The sequence below is a fragment of the Anolis sagrei genome, chromosome 2, assembly GCF_037176765.1.
Source record: "Anolis sagrei isolate rAnoSag1 chromosome 2, rAnoSag1.mat, whole genome shotgun sequence".
Taxonomy (NCBI): domain Eukaryota; kingdom Metazoa; phylum Chordata; class Lepidosauria; order Squamata; family Dactyloidae; genus Anolis; species Anolis sagrei.
The window spans coordinates 197,235,954-197,255,233 of record NC_090022.1 but is presented as its reverse complement, the minus strand read 5'-3'; the positions used below and the strand labels follow the sequence as shown (position 1 = coordinate 197,255,233).

At 41.1% G+C, this 19,280-nt stretch overlaps 1 protein-coding gene and 1 long non-coding RNA gene across 2 annotated transcripts in view; one reads left to right on the top strand and one right to left on the bottom strand.

The window, feature by feature from the left end:
* LOC132767555 (uncharacterized) overlaps window positions 1–12,122 on the top strand; it is a 30,035-nt gene extending 17,913 nt beyond the window's left edge. The window contains exon 4 of the long non-coding RNA XR_009630653.2: window positions 11,851–12,122. This is a non-coding gene — a long non-coding RNA (uncharacterized lncRNA). The remainder of the gene's footprint in view (window positions 1–11,850) is intronic.
* NCAPD2 (non-SMC condensin I complex subunit D2) overlaps window positions 548–19,280 on the bottom strand; it is a 43,990-nt gene continuing 25,257 nt past the window's right edge. Inside the window, exons 19-31 of the mRNA XM_060762649.2 lie at window positions 17,501–17,585; window positions 17,250–17,411; window positions 16,806–17,026; window positions 14,402–14,513; window positions 13,763–13,886; window positions 12,236–12,391; window positions 11,877–12,054; window positions 11,224–11,318; window positions 8,898–8,978; window positions 4,308–4,494; window positions 4,002–4,143; window positions 2,235–2,387; window positions 548–827 (exon numbers count right to left, since the gene is read on the bottom strand). Of these exons, the coding sequence (XP_060618632.2) occupies window positions 745–827; window positions 2,235–2,387; window positions 4,002–4,143; window positions 4,308–4,494; window positions 8,898–8,978; window positions 11,224–11,318; window positions 11,877–12,054; window positions 12,236–12,391; window positions 13,763–13,886; window positions 14,402–14,513; window positions 16,806–17,026; window positions 17,250–17,411; window positions 17,501–17,585 (1,779 nt within the window). The 3' untranslated portion in view covers window positions 548–744. The remainder of the gene's footprint in view (window positions 828–2,234; window positions 2,388–4,001; window positions 4,144–4,307; window positions 4,495–8,897; window positions 8,979–11,223; window positions 11,319–11,876; window positions 12,055–12,235; window positions 12,392–13,762; window positions 13,887–14,401; window positions 14,514–16,805; window positions 17,027–17,249; window positions 17,412–17,500; window positions 17,586–19,280) is intronic.

Genomic DNA, 19,280 nt, shown 5'->3' with positions numbered 1-19,280 from the left:
GAAGTCACCCTTTTGGTTGGAGCCCCCGGTGGCGCAGTGGGTTAAACCCCTATGCCGGCAGGACTGAAGACCGACAGGTTGCAGGTTCGAATCCAGGGAGAGGCGGATGAACTCCCTCTATCAGCTCCAGCTCCTCATGCGGCGACATGAGAGAAGCCTCCCACAAGGATGATAAAACATCAAATCATCTGGGCGTCCCCTGGTCAACATCCTTGCAGACGGCCAATTCTCTCATACCAGAAGCGACTTGCAGTTTCTCAAGTCGCTCCTGACATGATTAAAAAAAAAAAACCCATTCGGTCAGCAAGTTCAGTAGCTTTTAACCCACTGCGCCACCGGGGGATTCTTATAGTGTTTCCTATAGTTTTGATTAAAGCTGCTGACTTTATGCTATATGTTTATGTGATTCTTATTATTATTTTTCATTGCATACCAGCATCCATATCTGCTACAGATTGTAATCAGAGAGCAATTTACATAGTATAATTTGTGACATCTAAGCAAACATCCATTGCATTGCTTTCACATACCAAACCAGGAGAAGCAGTGCATCTTAAACCCTGAAAGCTTTATTCCAAACAAATAAACTGTCCACAGAGAAAAAAAAAGATTAAACAAACAAGAAGGTAACACTATACAAACATATGAAAGGAGCAAGTCATCAAAAGGAGCAAGTCATCAAAAGCAAGACGAGTCTATTATAGATTACTGGCAAGGAGAAAGAAGGGGTAGGAAGTGGTATTATCACCGCACACTGCGGGATGATTTACGGGAAATGGGTGTGGTCTTCTTTGGTGTTTCCTCCTCTGTCAGTTCAGTTTGGAGTTCTGCAAGAGAATGGAAAAATCATTTCACTTTGGAGCAACGTTTGAATCTATAGTGGGTATGACGATGGGCAGCTGTTACAGTCAGTCTCATGGAACAGTATGTTGTGTTCCTTTTTATTTACTTTATGGATATTTAGCTGACTTTTCTGCATCAAAAACCTTGCCATGGCAACTAAATAAACCCAGAGTTGATTTTGGAAATGTAGAAGAGGTGAGTCTAGCCACTGTTTCTCAAACTGTGGATATCGATCACAAATAGTGTCCCCTTACATCGTGGTTCTCAACCTTCCTAATGCCACGACCCCTTAATACAGATCCTCATGTTGTGGTGACCCCCAACCATAAAATTATTTTCGTTACTACTTCATAACTGTAATTTTGCTATTGCTTTGAATCGTAATTTAAATATCTGATACGCAGGAGGTATTTTCATTCACTGGACCAAATTTGGCACAAATACCCAATATACCCAAATTTGAATACTGGTGGAGTTGGGGGGGGGGGGGGGATTGATTTTGTCATTTGGAAGTTATAATTGCTAGGATTTATAATTAACCTACAAGCAAAGAGCATTCTGAGCTCCACCAATGATGAATTGAACCAAACTTGGCACACCGAACTCCCATGGCCAACAGAAAATACGGGAAGGGCTTACTGGGCATTGACCTTGAGTTTTGGAGCTGTAGTTCACCTACATCCAGAGAGCACTGTGGATCCAAACAATGATGGATCAAGAGCAAACTTGGCATGAATACTCAATATGCCCAAATGTGAACACTGGTGGCGTTCGGGGAAAATAGACCTTGACTTTTGGGAGTTGTAGTTGCTGGGATTTACAGTTCACCTGCAATAAAAGAGCATTCTGAACCTCACCAACAATAGAATTGGGCCAAACTTTCCCCATGGAATCCCCATGATCAACAGAAAATACTGTGATGGTCTTTGGAGACCCCTCTGACATCCCCTTGTGACCCCCGCCCCAGGGGTTCAGACCCCCAGGTTGAGATATGCTGCCTTACATCAATGTTGTTGTTATGAGAAATTTGGCTACAGCAAAAGGTTTCTGAATGCCGTCTAGACATTAACATGAAAGTGATGTCAGTGTTTACAGTGGACTCTTCAGAAAATACTTCAGTTGTACCCCACAAAAAGGATAATCAGCCTGTTGAGCAAGCCGTGCAAATGCTGGTGTATTATAATTGTTTGATTTTAATACCTTCTTATATACCGGTATACCTATGGTCACATACAAATTTATTAGGCAAAAAGGGGCCACAAGTGGAAAAAGTTTAAGGAGCCCTGCTCTAGCCTACCTATATCACTCTGAAACCACTCTTGCAAAATGAGAATCTTCCAAAATGCTCCAAACTACTACAGCGACCAGGCAAACAGAACATATATTCTCACCTTCCTCAAAACTGTTCTCCTCATCGCTGGAAAAGACAATCGTAATTTTTGGCTTTGGAGTCTTTCTGCGGGATCTGGAAACACGGGGTTCAGGAGTGATGAAGGAAGAGTCTGCATCTTTATTGCTGGTACGCAGAGGTCGCCGGCGTGAGCCTGGAAAAGGGAGTTGAAATTCTGAAACCATTTCTACACTGGCATATAATCCAGATTGCTGAAGCCAATAATCCACATTATGTGCTTTGAACTGGATTATGAGTCTACACTGCCATATAATCCAGTTCAAAGTGGATAATCTGCATTTTATACAGCAGTGTAGAAGGGTCTGAATGAGCCAAAAAGGGACATATGAGCTGAATTCGTATTGCTCCAAAGGAAAGGTAGGCCGCAGTATGTTTTTCTATAAAAAGTTTTACAATTTCAGTGAGTGAAAGAAGACAATGATTTCACACTTTGCATAATTCCTTCATGGTACCTTCATTCCCTAATAATCTAACCAAGCAGTTCCTAAACTGTGTTCCACAGAACCCTAGTATTCTTCAAAAGCATCACAGGGGTATTAAAAAATCCTAAAAACAAAATATAAAATGAATTTTAAAATAAAACCATATGAGGCCAACTATTTGATTTAGTCTCTGGAATAGATAATTAGTCCTGCAGCTATTGCTATCTGACAACTTTGCAACATTTAATAACAAGAGCGATTCGCACGCAAAGTTTCACAGTGATTTCTTATTTCTTTCTGATCGTTGTCCTTTCTTGTACAGTTCTTGAGATGAAAGATTTAAGTTATTGGGATCTAAGTCATACAACATTAAGAGTAAACTTTATTTAAAAGCTAGACATTATATATAGGAAATTATATATGGGCCGGGCTGTAGCACAGCTGATTAATCGCCAGCAACAATAGATCACTGCCAACTGGAAGGTGGCAAGTTCAAAGCCCGAGTCGGATTGAGCACCCGACTATCAAGCCTAGCTTACTGTCCACCTAAGCATGATGAAAACAGCTGAGCTGTGAGTAGAGACATTAGGGACCTCTTAAAGTGGTATTTTACGACACCATTAAAATGTTTGTGATCAAAGAACAAGGAGGCTCGGTGTCATAGTGGATGAAGCGACAGCATAACCAAGCATAACCTCCAGGCGCCGAAGTTGGAAAATGCCTAAATACCCCTATCTGTCTGGTATGTCTAAAAATGGCATTGAATGTTTGCTGTGTCTATGTGCATTGTAATCCGCCCTGAGTTCCCTTCGGGATGAGGAGGGCAGAATATAAATACTGAAAATAAAATAAATAAATTAGGAAATGCATGTGAATTGGTGTAAAACGATCCAGAAAACATAGGAGTGTGGTGGACTAAATATTCTTGGAGATTTTAAAACAGAAACTGGATCAGGAGGGCCTGGATTGTGTTTTCTTGCATGGCTAAATGGGATGGGACTGGATGGCCTTTGAAGCATCTTCCAACTGTAGGATTCTATAATACTCTGATTCCACACATAATAATAATAATAATAATAATAATAATAATAATAATAATAATGTTTATTTATATCCCACTTTTTCTCTCCACAAGAAAACTCAGGGATAAAGTTACGGTTCCGTGGAAAATAAATGCCCACTAAACGTTCCTGTTGTAGAAAACATTTATAAACTTAGAAAACGATCAGTGTTGAAAATGTTGGAAGCGAACTTTAGGAATCAGGTGTGAATTTTAATGCTGCACAGAGGATATTTTAATGCAAATGTGTAAGTGATAGACGTACTTGCTGCTGTTTTTTTTGTTGACTGCAACACAGAAATATTTTTGTCTTCTTGGCCCACAGACTCCCCAGGAGCTTCAGTGATGGAGTCCAGACCCTTGTTGTGACACATCCTGAGCTTCTGCTCAAATTCTTCGGTAACAGCCTAATAAAAGACACCACAAGCTCAACACAACAGAAATTACATCTCAAAGGACAAAAATACTGTGGGCTTAGGCTACAACAGTAAAAAAAAATCTGATTCGATTCTTAGAACAGGTAAGTTGCAACTACTCCCTTTGTAGCCTGGGGAGAAACAGTGAGCTTCACCTTAATCTCAGGCTTTGTTCCCACCCTACGGAGTCGGCTCAGCATCGCCAGGAAGCAGTTGTAGACCTCTTTGTCCTGGAGTTTGTCAGCAAAGCAATCAAAGTTGTCTTGCATTTTACGGAGGCCCCGTTCTGTGAGTGGCAGCAAGGTCAGGCAATAAGCCAGGTCGTGGTGCTGACGCTCTGTTCTGCAAGAGGGGGAGAAGGGACAATGATTATTTTATGATGATGAGGTTTAATTATACCCTGCTTTATCTCTCCCGAAGGACTCAATAAATAATAAATTATTATTATAATAAATAAAAATATGAATTTAAAATAAACAATAATAAACAAACAAACAAACATCACAAAGGCAAAACTAGGCCTTCCTATTACTTCAGAGGCTGCCCAGTATGTAAGGGAGGTGGTGGTATATTGCTCAGGCAAGCCAATACACAAATGAACGAAAACAGGAGACTTAGAAAGCAGTAAAGATAAAGACAAAAGTCAAAATCTCATTGCAAAATGTTTTTAGTTTCAAGTCTATATTAAGGCCCTCTATAAGAATTCAAGCATCTCCTTATTTCAACATCTTTATAATGACTGCATTTCTTCAGTTCAAAGACATACTTTCCCCCTATATAAGCATCCTCCAAAAAGGTGTATCTTATGTATATTTGGTGGTAGTACTGAAATTATTGTGTGCCTTACAATCAGTGGTGTCTTACAATTGAAGAAATATGGTAATTATTTTTCTTTGACAACAGTGCATTTGAAGCTGTCCAATGAAATCTGTACTGTGGTAGAATGTATGCGAGTGCAGCATTTTTCTGAATGAAGCAGAGTGTTTGAGGATTGGGAGCTCCGTAGGGATATCAAGGCCCTTATATATAAAGCTACTGTCCAACCAACCCTCGTACACCTTCAAAACGTGGACTGTCTACATACGTCACACTCAACTCCTGGAACGATTCCATCAGTGTTGCCTCTGAAAAACCATGCAAATCTCTTGGGAGACAGGCGGACAAATGTCAGCGTGCTGGAAGGAGCAAAGACCACCAGCACTGAAGTGATGCTCCTACGTCATCAACTCTGCAGGACCGACCACGTTGTCCGAATGCCTCATCACTGTCTCCCAAAGCGGTTACTCTACTCAAGAACGGAAAATAGAATGTTGGGGGACAGGAAAAGAGATTTAAAGATGGGCTTAAAGACAACCTTAAAAACTGTGTCATAGACACTAAGAACTGGGAAGCCCTGGCCTTTGAGCGCCCTAACTGGAGGCCAGCTGTGACCAGCAGTGCTGCGGAATTTGAAGAGGCACGAATGGAGGGTGAAAGGGAGAAATGTGCCAAGAGGAAGGCGTGTCAAGCCAATCCTGGCCTTCCACTTGGAAACTGATGGCCTCACTGCGGAAGAACATGCGGATCAAGAATAGGTCTCCACAGACACCTACGTATCTACTTGGATGGCCATCATACTCAAACAATGAGGGATTGCCTAAGTAAGTAAGTAAGTAAGTAAAGAAAAAATATTTGGATGCTAGTAAGGTTTCAATAACATTGTTAGAATAACCATGAGGTCACGAAGCATCGGAGACGACTGAACGAATGAACAACAACAACAAAAACGATCTCCTCTCAAAGGCCAAGCAAATGGTTGCAGGCATGCCATCTTTGGAAGGAAAAATGGACCCTGGAACAGATCAAGGTATTCTTGGAAGCAAACAAGGATTTCCCTTGTCCAGCCAAGGAATACTGCAAACTTCTTGGGACAATATCTTACTAGCAAGACCATCATGACTATTTCCAACTTTACCCCTGCTCCTCCAACTCAAGCCGTTAAAGGAATTTTGAAAAGGTTTTGATCTGTAGTAGATGCACATTATCCCAAATAGTGTAAACAATGTGTATATCAGTAAAGGGGACAAGGGAAATATCTAGGTTTCTCAATTGTGAAGCAAGCATATTTATGCAAGATCAGGAACACAAATGTTTCCCAAATTACAAGAGTTAGTAGGCATTTGGCAATTAATTTACACAAACGCACATTAAAAATAGAGGAAGGAAAACAGTTTCAGAAATGAAAAGAGGAAGATGGCAGAGTCATTAACTAAGGAAACGCTGTTACATGATACTAGCTTATGATATTGGAGCCATGTTCATGGTTAAAAAGGTTTGGCTGGCCAACTAAAACCCTGTCGGCAACAAAGATTCCTCCCCTCCAAGGGCAAGGGTTGTGTCCTTAGCCTCCTTTTTGGGCTCTGAAACACGTCATGAAGCATATGTTGCTCCAGTTATCTTGTGGTGGGAGGGATTCTGCTCTACACTGACAAAAAAGTCTTACTGGTGCCTCTTGTCTAGTCTGCAGGTAGTGATATGAAAGTAAGGCTTGTTTATGGCTCATCATGTACACCAGAAAGCGAAAAAGCAGGATGAGCTTTTGAAGCAAGGATAGGTTCATGCTACTTTGTAGTTGCGAGCCTTGGAGGAAACCTTGGGCTCACCTTGCTCACCAGACTCAGGCTTTTTCCTGGAAAAAGACAGATCAAATGCTAGGTTTGTATGTGCTTGAATTATACTAGGAGTGTTGCCATCCTGTGAGCTCCCACATGAGGTTTGAACTAGTATAGCCTGGACACTGGTGGGCCAACACTTTCATGTTAAGGATAGGATGTGGACAGCAAAACCAGAAATACTGGTAACAGAACATGGGACGAAGTACTGACTGCACTAGTACCCCAACTATTTCCAAAGTATATATTTTTTTCGTATTAGGAGCAACTTGAGAAACTGCCAAGTCACTTCTGGTGTAAGAGAATTGGCCATCTGCAAGGTCATTGCACAGGGGACGCCCAGATATTTTATCATCCTGTTGGAAGCTTCTCTCATGTCCCTGCATGGGAAGCTAGAGCTGACAGACAGGAGCTCACCCTGCTCCCTAGATTCAAACCACCAACCTTTCTGTCAGCTGTCCTGCCGGCATGGTAAGTGGTAACAGAAGCCTCTAATGGCGCAGTGGGTTAAACCCCTGTGCCGGCAGGACTGAAGACTGACAGGTTACAGGTTCGAATCTGGGGATAGTGCGGATGAGCTCCCTCTATTAGCTCCAGTTCCCCATACAGGGACACGAGAGAAGCCTCCCACAAGGGTGGTAAAACATCAAAACATCCAGGCATCCCCTGGGCAATGTCCTTGCAGACAGCCAATTCTCTCACACCAGAAGCGACTTGCAGTTTCTCAAGTCACTCCTGACACGACCAAAACTAAAAAAAAGGTTAGTGGTAGCATAAGGAGTTGGAGCCATTCAAGGAAGATTAGAATGGGGGCAAAAAAGAGTAAAGAGAGACAGTGTTGTTTAGCAAAGCTCACTGCATACAAATTTATCAGAACCTGGCCTGCTCATTCACTTTAACAAAAGGAAGCCTTACAAAACACCTTGGCTAAAACTTCCTACTCAGTTTCTGGGCCTCTATTCAAACTGGCATAATCTCTCTCTTCGAATGAAGCAGTTGAGAATACACAAATAAATAAAAAAAACCCTGCAGGTATTGTTATTTCCAGCAGAGTAGAGATAGCCTTAAAGTCAGGACAGCCTTGATTTTAAAATAGGAAAAATAGAGGATTGGAGACACATGTGGCTATTGTGCCCAAAAATATGGAGATTCTGGGATGAAGTTCTTTCATGGAAAAGTTAAATAGTGGGGGAAATAGCACATTTTGGGGGTGCCCTAATAATTATATCCGTATTCAAAAGTGAGAATAAGGATTTGGGAAATAAAAACCTTATGCTGTTCATGGTAGGTGACGCAAGAGTTGAGACTGCTAGAACCTGGAAAAAGCTATAGCAGCATTACTCAACCTGGGGGTCAGGACCCCTGGGGGAGGTCACGAGGGGGTTTCAGAGGGGTCGCCAAAGACCATCAGAAAACATATATTTCTGATGGTCTTAGAAAGCCCTTTGGGAGAGAAAGTTAAGATCTCTCCACTGCCCTTCTCTTCCTTTTTTTGGAAATAGATGGCCACCCCTTCCCCCAACTGCCGCTCTGGGCCAGAGTGAAGGGGGGGGGGGGGGGGCAGGGGACAGTTCCATCTTGTCTCCTGTGCTATGCTAATAATATAATATAATATAATATTTGTATATACATATATTTATATTATAATGTAATGCAATATAATACTACTACTAATAATATATTATAATTATATATTTATATTACATGCAATATTACTAATAATATTACAATATAATGATATAGTACAATATAGTAATATTTAATACTGATATTGTACTATGCTAATAACATAATATAATGTATGTATGTATGTATGTATGTCGTGTAAGCTGCTCTGAGTCCCCTTGGGGGTGAGAAAGGCGGCATATAAATGTCATAAATAAATAAATAAATCCTCCCACCAAAAGCCCTCCTCCTGCTGTGACTGGCTGGCCTCTCAGTCAAGGGAAGGGCTGGTTCTCAGACTCCAGATTCTTCCACCCAACTCTTTTCCAACATATTCTTTATTCAAGAGATCATGGCTCCCAAATTTAGAACCCAAGGATTTAGTGTTGTTCCCAGAAAGTAAACCCACTCAGCAATTCCTTTACTCACTGCGCAGTCCGGAATCTCTGACAAAGCTTTTCCACCAAGCTCTCTGTCTGCTTGTCCTTTGTGATATAAGAGAAAAGTTGCCTGGGAGACAGGATGGAGGAAAGGATTAAAACAAGATTATCATGAGTAAAAGTGTGAATGGAACTACAGTATTCTCAGTGGTTAGGGATTCAGTACAGAAATGAAACAAAATATAAATCATTCTGGCTTCTCCTAAAAATATCCTACAGACGCTGTTTGGCTCTGACTGTTTTACTCCCTTTCTTAGAGGCATCAGATTAATTTTAAAAGCTGTCCCCATCAATCTATTTTCTTCCCCACTCACTCCTTCTCCCCACATCTCTCACTGTCTCTTCTCCTGCCACCAGGACACCCCAAATTCCATCATCTATCGTCCCACCACAAGCCTCAGCCTGAATTTAAAGCACTTATGGTGAGCCATAGGAGTAAGGGATGAGATGGATTGGCAGAGAATGGCTTGAAATTCAGGCTGCAGTTTATGGTGGGATGAAAGGCAATGAAGCTCAGGGAAAGGAGAGAGGAAGAAAGGAACCTAAAAGCTGGATGAGGCTTTAATGGGGAAGGGAGGAACTGGCGAAAAGTGGAACAGCTGAAGATTGGGGAGGTTGAGCCAATTAAGCAGTCATTTAATTGGGATTATTTTCTCTATGTAATGTGATTTTTCCTTTTGATCTGATCGCTTTGATTTTGCCTTTTGGATTGTAAGTGTGATTGATACTATGTATGTATGTACTGTATATACTCAAGTATAAGCCGACCCAAATGTAAGCTGAGGCACCTAACTTCACCATAAAAAGCTGGGAAAATGTATTGACTCGAGTATAAGCCAAGAGTGGGAAATGCAGCAGCTACTGGTAAATTTCAAAATAAAAATAAAATACCAATAAAATTACATTAATTGAGGCTTAATGTTTTTGAATATTTACATAAAACTGTAATTTAAGGTAAGACTGTCCAACTCTGATTAAACCATTATTCTACCCTTCTTCAATGTAAACGTGCTTACATATCCTTTCAATAATAATAGAGTAAAATAATAAATTTAAATAAAAATAGAGTAAAATAATGTAAATGTAATAACAACAATAATAGAGAAAAATAATAGTTGTAACAATAATAGGGTAAAATAATATATATAATAAAATAATAGAGTAAAATAATGTGAATTTAATAAAAATAATAAGAGTAAAATAATAAATAATAATAACACAACAACAACAGAGTACAATAATAAATAACTTTGACTTGAGTATAAGCTATGGGAGGATTTTTCTGTCTAAAAAAGGGCTGAAAACCTTGGCTTATACTTGAGCATATACGGCATGTATGTATGTATATATATGTGTTTGTGTGTATATATATATATACTATACAGACACAGACACGTACACACACGCACACACACATGCACACATTGTTGTAAGCCGCCCAAGTCCCCGGGGGAAAAAGTATAAGTAACACATTTATTATTGTTGTTATTATTATTATTATTATTATTATTAACACAATAGGATGAGTCCATAGCAAACACGATCACTCTGCTGGCTGTTGTATTGGATCACACGTCGGACACTTCCCAAATGTCTAGGACCATGTGATGTATCGGCAAATAATGCGTGCAGATCCCAGTAAGGTGGCCTTCTGCAGCTGGCAATTTTGTCAGTGTTGATTGTGTTTAAGTGCAGACCAAGGTCTTTAGGCACTGCACCCAGTGTGCCAATCACCACTGGGACCACCTTGACTGGCTTGTGTCATAGTTTTTGCAGTTCGATCGTTAAATCCTCATATTGTGTCAGCTTTTCCAGTTGTTTCCCTTCAATCCTGCCGTCACCTGGGATTGCAACATTGAAGATCCATACTTTGTTTTTTAACACAATTGTGCAGTCAGGAGTATTGTGCTCCAAAACTCTGTCTGAATTTGGAAGTCCCAGAGGAGTTTGACGTGTTCATTCTCTGTAACTTTTTCAAGCTTGTGATCCCACCAGTTCTTTGTTGCAGACAGATGGTATTTGTGGCACAAGTTCCAATGAATCATCTGAGCAACGGTGTTCTGCCTCTGCTTGTAGTCTTGTCTGCGCGATCTATTATACTATTTAATAGCATAGCTTTCAAGAATGGAATATTGCATAACCAAAATCAGTTTTTAGGGCCTGACTTTTTCTGAACCCTTCTGGTCCTCAGATGCCCCATATTCACAGCCTTATGCATTGTGCTGGGTCCCGTTTCATTTATCAAGAATTTCACTCGAGACATTTTGTACATGAAACACTCAGCCTTCGGGAGAATAATGAAAAACCAAGGCTACCTCATAATGGTACGAAAAGACTGCTCCTCTATGCCCGATTCTGGATCCGAGAGACGGCTGATAATATCTGGTAGCAAGTTGTACACAGCATTATCCTGCACGGACAAAGCGAGATTGTGAACTATATCAGTGGTCCAAGTTTAGGGTCTCTGGTGCCTACAACATTAGGAATTATGAGCTAACATACAGGTACTAGACAAAGGCACAAGCCCATTTCTTCTCTCTTACCTTCAGCTAGGCATGCAGACAAATCTTTCTCAAACATCCAACATGAAAATAGCTGTTTGGAATCATGCTTTGAAAAGACATGACTAAAAAACACTTTTCTTAGGTTTTAATTCTTGGATAAAAAATATGCTTCAGGTGGAGTCACACATTGCAATTGTTGCACTGAATCCAGAGCCAAAGCCACTTTGCTGCTTAAATAGAATCTAATGCTTTTTCTGGGGTTTTATTACTGCATTACTGAAATACTAAGCTGTGATTTGCCCATCTCCATCCCTCCCAGCGTGGTTCCTCTCTCTCTCTTTCACTGCTTTCTGCAAGTCTGTGTTGAGGTAGTCTAGTTATCTGTTTTATTCTTTGTATAGTCTCATATTGCTGACTGTAGTAGGTTTTGTGTTCCAGATTCACACTACAGCCTGCTGCCTCACCTTGCTGGAGAGTTCAGTGAAGAAGTTCCGGGCCAACCCAACAATTTCTTCCTCAGGATCAATAAGAAGAGTGGCCATTTCACTCACTTGCCCCCTCACTTTTACCATGTCCTTCAGGATCAAGTGAGTCATTACCAAAGCAGCCGTCTTCCTCACATACTGACAAGGATCACGCAGCCTGTGGAACAAAGCCATCCAAATGATAATAAATATCAAAGCCATCTTGCCAGCTTTAATGTAAGACTACCTGAAGGCTTTTTTTTTTGTTATTACTACTAGCAACACTTTAGACCACGACAGCCCTTCCTTATCCAGACTTAGGCCCTTTCTCCCACCATTTTTTGTACACAAAGGTTTACCTGGCATACAGGTGAGGTGTCCAGGGTTCCACCTGGTTGGGGAAGCGGATGGCCAGGTCTCCAGCTGCAATCATTAGGTTGGCACGCACACTGGAGTGGGTGGATTTTTCCATCATTGTGAAGAAAAGCCGCAAGTGAGCATCACAAAACTCTGTACTGCATGGAAAGGCAAAGCAAATCAATTTGGTGTGTGTGTGTGTGTATGTAAAAATATGAATATGAATGAAAATAATAGCTTGGGTATCTGGCTTTGCCCAGGTTATTTGAAAAAGTCAATTTTTAATTGTACAAAATGCATAAGGTTGTGGGTGAACTACAATTCACATCATGCCAGGTTGACTAAAAAACTCCACCAGTACTTAAAGTTTGTTATGTTGGGCAAGTTTGCTCTAGATGCATCATCAGTGGGGCTCAGTGTCCTCTCTGACTGTAGGATAAACTACAACTCCCTCTATGGTGAGTCAGTCCCCCAAACCCTTCCAGTAATTAAATTTCAGCATATCAGGTATGTGTCCCAAGTTTGGTCCAGATCCATTGGTGTTTGGGTTGACAGGGCTCTCCGGATGTAGTTGAACTATAACTCCCTTCAGTCAAGGTGAATTTTTCCAAAAGACCTCCAGTATTTTTTGTTGGTCTGTGTTCTAATTCCATCTATGGTGGAGTTCAGAGTGCTCATTGATTTCTGGTGAACTATAAATCCCAGTACCTACAACTCCAAAATGTCCAGGCCAATTCCTCTCAAAACCAACGGTTATTCAAATTTGGGCATATCAGGTATGCATATCAAGTTTGGTCCAGATCTATCATTGTTTATATTCATAGTGTGCTGTGGATGTAGGTGAACTACAATTCCTATAAATCCCTCCAAAGACCTCCAATATTTTTTCGCAGTCATGGGGGCTCTGTGTGCCAAGTTAATTCCAGGTCCATCGTTGTGGAGTTCACAGTGCTCTTGGATTGCAGGTGAACTATACATTCCAGTACCTACAACTCCTGTAAATCATGGTGAATTCTCCCCAAACCTCTCTAGTATGTTCAGTTGCTGATCAATTCATCTGTTTGTTGTGTGCCAGAGAAAAGAATAGGAAAGGGTTAAGCGAGAGGCAGTGGGTGGGGTCATGCAAATTCCACATCAATGGAGAGAGTAAGAAACACTAGGATGTCTGTGATGGAGGAAATCCATGAAATCTAGGATGAAATGGTCCCCGTCTGAAAGACTTCACTTGGGTGGTGGGCAGTATGGTGCTTGGGGAGGGCATGGGTCGGGCTCTTGTACATGGTCATGGTGCTCATTATAACCTGCAATGTCACTAGAGGAAGGGCCTTTGGTGTCTCCTGAGTAATGGGAGTGATAGCTGTTTGTGGAGGGAAGAGCTTGTCTGTGGAAGTGGACATCCCAGCTACATACACACATACATATTTTCACTTTTATTATGTGTATATATGTGAAGAGGCCCCTTTCATTGGCAGAATAATGCATGGCAATGTGAGGGGTGCAGCAAAAAAATGAGGGCAACAAAGCAATACCTGATCATACAGAGTTTCCCAAGGGTCAATGCAGCCGAGGCTGTCAGCACTGGATCACCATAGAGTCCTGGGTTGCTGCAAATCTTGAGCACCAATGGGATAAAGGCTGAAAGTAACTGTTTTCCTATAAACAATAAGAAATGTTAGAAGTCACAGCTGACGAGTCTATGGTAGGGGTGAAGATGTAGTCTCCAGGACCCAAGCCCAGGCCTGACACCACCATTCCCCCACACAAGCCAAACACCCCAAAATAATCTAACCTACTAAACAAAACAAAGTATTGAGTATCTTTACCACCCCCTAGAAAAACTGCATAAATCAACCATTATTATGCTCAATCTTGCGCCAGAAGATATGGGATGACATTTCCAATCATGCCAAGAGCAACAGCACGACCTGTTCTGAGGTGAAGTGGGTCAGTCTATTGTACTCTTCAAAATAGTAACCCCAAATCTGGCAATATCAGAACTGCCCATATTTTGACTATGTGTGCTACAAACCAGCTCAAACATAGGTCTAAAAGTACAATTTAAAAAATACTCATGGAGACATGACATGGTAAAATGCTGATGCCTCTTTCTGGCAACATGAAAACTATGGGGCAGAAGGAGAAACCTGTGCTCAGACTAGTATGCTCACCATCCAAGAGCTCTGTTTCCTCAATGCTGCGGATGAGTTCTGCTTCCGTGTCCTCCGCAGAGGCCCCAACCAACCCCAGGTCCTCCTCCATGGTGATCTCATTCCCAGTGCTCTGTGCATAAGGAAGATGTTATAAGGTAACCTTTCATTCAAGTGCCTAGTTTGAAGCGTGGCAGAGTCAATGGAACAAATACAAAGACGGGCTGGGTAACTACGGAAAAATTTGTTTCTAAACTCGATTCGTTTTTAGGGGGCTTTTGCATTTTGTTTTTTAAAAGAATTCTGAAATGTTTCTTTAAAAAAGTTCGAAATATACGAAATTTCGTAAATTACGAAACAATTACGAGTCGATTCGTTAATGGCGGACACGATTGCGCAATATGAAAAAAAAAACCTCCAAATGGGACAGGGGGAACTTCTGAAGCTTCCCTCTCCCTCTGTTGACTGTTGGTGTGATAAAATTTATTTTTTATCACTGATAAAACAAACAACCACCCTAAAACTTGCACCAGACATACGGAAATAATTTCGAAACAATTACGAAACAATTTTGAAACAATTACGAAATAAATTGAAAATTTTGTTTCGATTTTTAATTGCTCCTGCATGGCTCAATATCGGATCGTAAGCTAACTTAAATACGAATTAATAACGAATTACGAAATTAACGAACGAAACCGCCCAGCCCTAAAAGACATGCCTAACTTTTGGCAGATAACACAGCTCTGGCGTGGGCTGGTCCATGAGGTCACAAAGAGTCGGAAACGACTGAACGAATAAACAAAAACAACAACACAATTTTTGTTCCTGGGTCATAAATGTTACTTCCTAATTGGTTCTATCATAAAATATGGAAAAAGTTTATTAAGTGGCAAAAAACATTGTTTTGTGGGTGTGCTGGAACTGTTTAAGCCCAGTTTCTTTTGTTAGGCTGACTCACCCACAGCTTGAGAGTAGCCATTTTTCTGTTAGTTTATGAGGGTGGAGTTTAAGAAAACCCTTCCTGGTTTGTATCAGTAAATTTGCCCACCCTTTTGCCTGGGGAAAGGAAGCCATTTTTATTAGAGTTATTACCACCAGGGAATCTTGGAAGCAAGACGTGTCTATTATTGGTCTCAGCGAGATCCAGGCTTAGACAAGCCATTTTAAGCCAATACGAACTACTTTTCTGGGAACTAATTTGACCATACTGATCTACTGCTGGTCAGTGGCAACCTGTGGAATTTCTAGCGCCTTCAACAATGTGCCAGGCCTCAATAGGAGAGTCCTGCTCTCTCAGCCTTTGACCTGATCACCTTGGGCATTGGGTGCTTCAGAGGCACCTTTACCAGAAAAAGTGAGCAAGGGAAACTTTCATCTATTCTTCTCAGAAATCATTCATGTCTGGCAGCTTCAGGAACAATCAGTTACCCTTCAAATTTTAAGTATGGACTTCGTTGTGGGGAAACAAACACCAGTGCCCATCTCCACCAGTGCCTGGGTGGAGATGGGTCCAAGACCAATTAAAAAATTGTTACCGTTTCTATAAAGCAATAGCATGGACATTGATTCTGTGGGGTTCCTTGCTCAAACAGACAGGCAAAACCAGGATCCCTCAAGCGGACAGAAAGTTAAGACACATTAGCATTTAAAGCAGCTTGGGTGTGGCAACATAGTGGGATATCCTGCAGCACATTTCACTACGAGTATCTCAGTCTCGAGTAATTCAACACAGTTTGTGACAGCCACAAAAACTATATTTCTGGAGTATAACAACTACTTTCAAAGTAAGTACCACACAATTAAACAGGAATAACACTTTCAAACCAGGAACAGAAAAATCTTCAAATTTGGTTACATAGCATAATATGCAACACCTCATAATTCCAGCCATGGAAGTGCTGCAGGAAATGAGACTTGGCTTGTCACTCAGAGATGGGGAAAACCATTCAGAGATGGGGAAAACCAGTCTGAAGAATGAATTCTCCCCCCGCCCCCAAAAGAAGTAATAATGTGAACACTACTTTATAAACAGCGAGAAATGATTTCAAATAATGAAGGGGTATAGCAAGGGGAAAGCAAAATTATGATATTTTTCAAGTTCACTGCATGGCTCCATATTAATTTTGGGCAAAGGGACCAAAGAAATAATGAAATGCTCACTAAATTAGGTTTAAGTACTTAGTCTATGGATCATGGACTTTGCTTACTCCTATCTACAGCATTAGCCACAGCCGGATTTGCTTATCTCTCCATTCAATAACATAGTGACAAGCAAGTGCTCCTAGTAAGGGTTATAAAGAAAGAGTTCAAAAAAGTTTTTAAAAATGAAAACCGAACTACAAACACACAGCATTTTGCAACCAATGAAAAAACAACATAAGCTGCAGGTATGAGGTATGACAACAGTAACTCCAGTTCTCACCTTTTTCTTTGGTGTTTTTGTATTCCTTGCTGCATGTTCATTTGCTTGTTGCTCTTCCCCAAGGAGCCGGCGCCTTCGTAGCTCACTGCTTACTGATAACTCCAAATGCACTAGCTGCTGTAAGGCCACGTCCCCCGCAAGAGAGACCAAATGGGTCAACACCGTGGTGTCAATTGTGCTAGAATCATCCGCAACTTCATCGGGAGAGGAGTCTGTCACCTCTGAGGAGCAAACAAATCTGTGTTATAATATGCTTTAGGTTTTTTCTTCTTCTTACCCTTCTCTTTGGGCCCTAGATAGATAGATAGATAGATAGATAGATAGTTTTAATGTGTTGTCATCCTGTCCATAACTTGGTCATTTCTTTTCCAAGCTGATTGCCCCTCCCACCTCCACTTCAAAGGGTTTCTACCAGAAAGGAACACTTTTGTGCTTCCAGCTCACCTGCCTCTGCACCTTCCCCCTGCTGCAACTTCTCCAAGGCCTGGTGGCTACAAGACTGCAAGATCTGGGCACATATTTCATCAGGCCCTTCTGCCAATTGATATATGAGAGTAACCGCTGCCTGGGTGAAAGGGATCCAATGTGCACAAGGTCTTCCAAAGCCTAAAAGCAGTAGGAGAGAAGACATACCATTAGGCAAGGCAGAAGGCTTGCATCTACTTCACCTTCCTTTTTCATCTTCAGTAACTCACCCACAGTTATGGCCTCACGCAGACGCTCAAAGAGCATGTGTGACTGGGGAAGCCGGAATGGGGAGCTGCTTTTTCCAGGACTAGGCTGCAGGGAAATAAATTATTTCAGTTTTGCGCAGTAGAAACTTCTGTTTCTTTTTTGTAAAACCTCCCTACAAGTTACAGATGGGCAAACAGCAACTTCCAAGGTTATACAATGAACCCAACCACTAGAGATGTATTATTTTATTTTCTTTATTTGCAGTATTTGTATACCACCCTACTCAACCCTGAAGGGGACGCAGGGTGGTTCACAGTGTTGGCAACAATTTAATGCCATCAATACAAAACAGGATAAAACATCAGAAATGACCCTCCCCTGATGATGTTATAGAAATGTTGAGCTTCTGATACACACACACACTGAATGTTCTAATTCACACCATCTCTAATGATTTGAGAGTGTATGCTGAATGGTATTCCCTGTAGTAACCTATGGATGTGAGAGCTGGACCATAAGGAAGGCTGAGCAAAGAAAGGCGCTTTTGAACTGTGGTGCTGGAGGAAAATTCTGAGAGTGCCTTGGACCGCGAGAAGATCCAACCAGTCAATACTTCAGGAAATAATGCCTCACTGTTCACTGGAGGGAAGGATATTAGAAGCCAAGATGAAGTACTTTGGCCACATCATGAGAAGACAGGAAAGCTTACAGAAGACAATGATGCTGGGGAAAATGAAAGGAAAAAGGAAGAGGGGCTAACCAAGGGCAAGATGGATGGATGGGATCCTTGAAGTGACTGGCTTGACTCTGAAGGAGCTGGGGGTGGTGACGGCCAACAGGGAGCTCTGGCGTGGGCTGGTCCATGAGGTCATGAAGAGTTGGAAATGACTGAGCGAATAAACAACATGCTGAACGAGGATGGATGTGGGCCTGGGGATAGAAAGCTTTTGGACCAAACATAGTGAAGGACCCAAGGACATGAACGGAAAGCCTTCTAGTTTCACATGTAGATCAGAATAGATTTCAGAAGCTTCGAAAATGCAGGTACTGTATCTACATTAATGTGCAGTTGTAAAGGTTACTAAATTTTGAAGTTTTAGAAATATATAAGTATTACTACTATACACTATAGAGGGGTAACAAAGTTACAATACCCCTGATTGTAGCATGGTTCATGTTACAACAGCTGTGAAGGCGGAAGAAGGCTGCAACAGATTGAGAAGCCATCGCTGTTGTGAGATAGACAAAAATAGAGGGAAACTTTTCAACTATTTAACAACTGCAGCTCCAAATAGTATATGCCCAAAAAAGGAGAACGAAAGAATTACCATTATTAGAACAATGAATGCTAAAGTAATTGACATAATGAAAATAGACAAATTAATTAATGAGCCAAGATTTGCAGGGGGGAAATGCAACAGATTGGGCAGTTCTGATGGATTTATGAAACAAGAAAGAGTGACACGAAGAGGGAAGAGCGACAATAGAATGACCTGGGGAAAGGACAATGAAACCTCCCACGGAGAAGATTGGAAGCCAATTTTTTTCTTCTTCTCTCCACCCATCTACTCTTTTTAACTCCATCAATATCTTTCCACATTTTTTCCTTATTTTCTTTCCTTTCTTAAACTACTTAGGTGCTTCGTATACCTACCCTTTCCCTCCATTTTTAAACATTGTTAAAAATGACTATTATCCTTCTTAAAATATATATATTTAAAAATATAATCTAAAAAATCTATAGTGACCTGTGTTGATGGAATATCCAGCTGCTTGAGAAATGTCTGTGAGGGACTGATC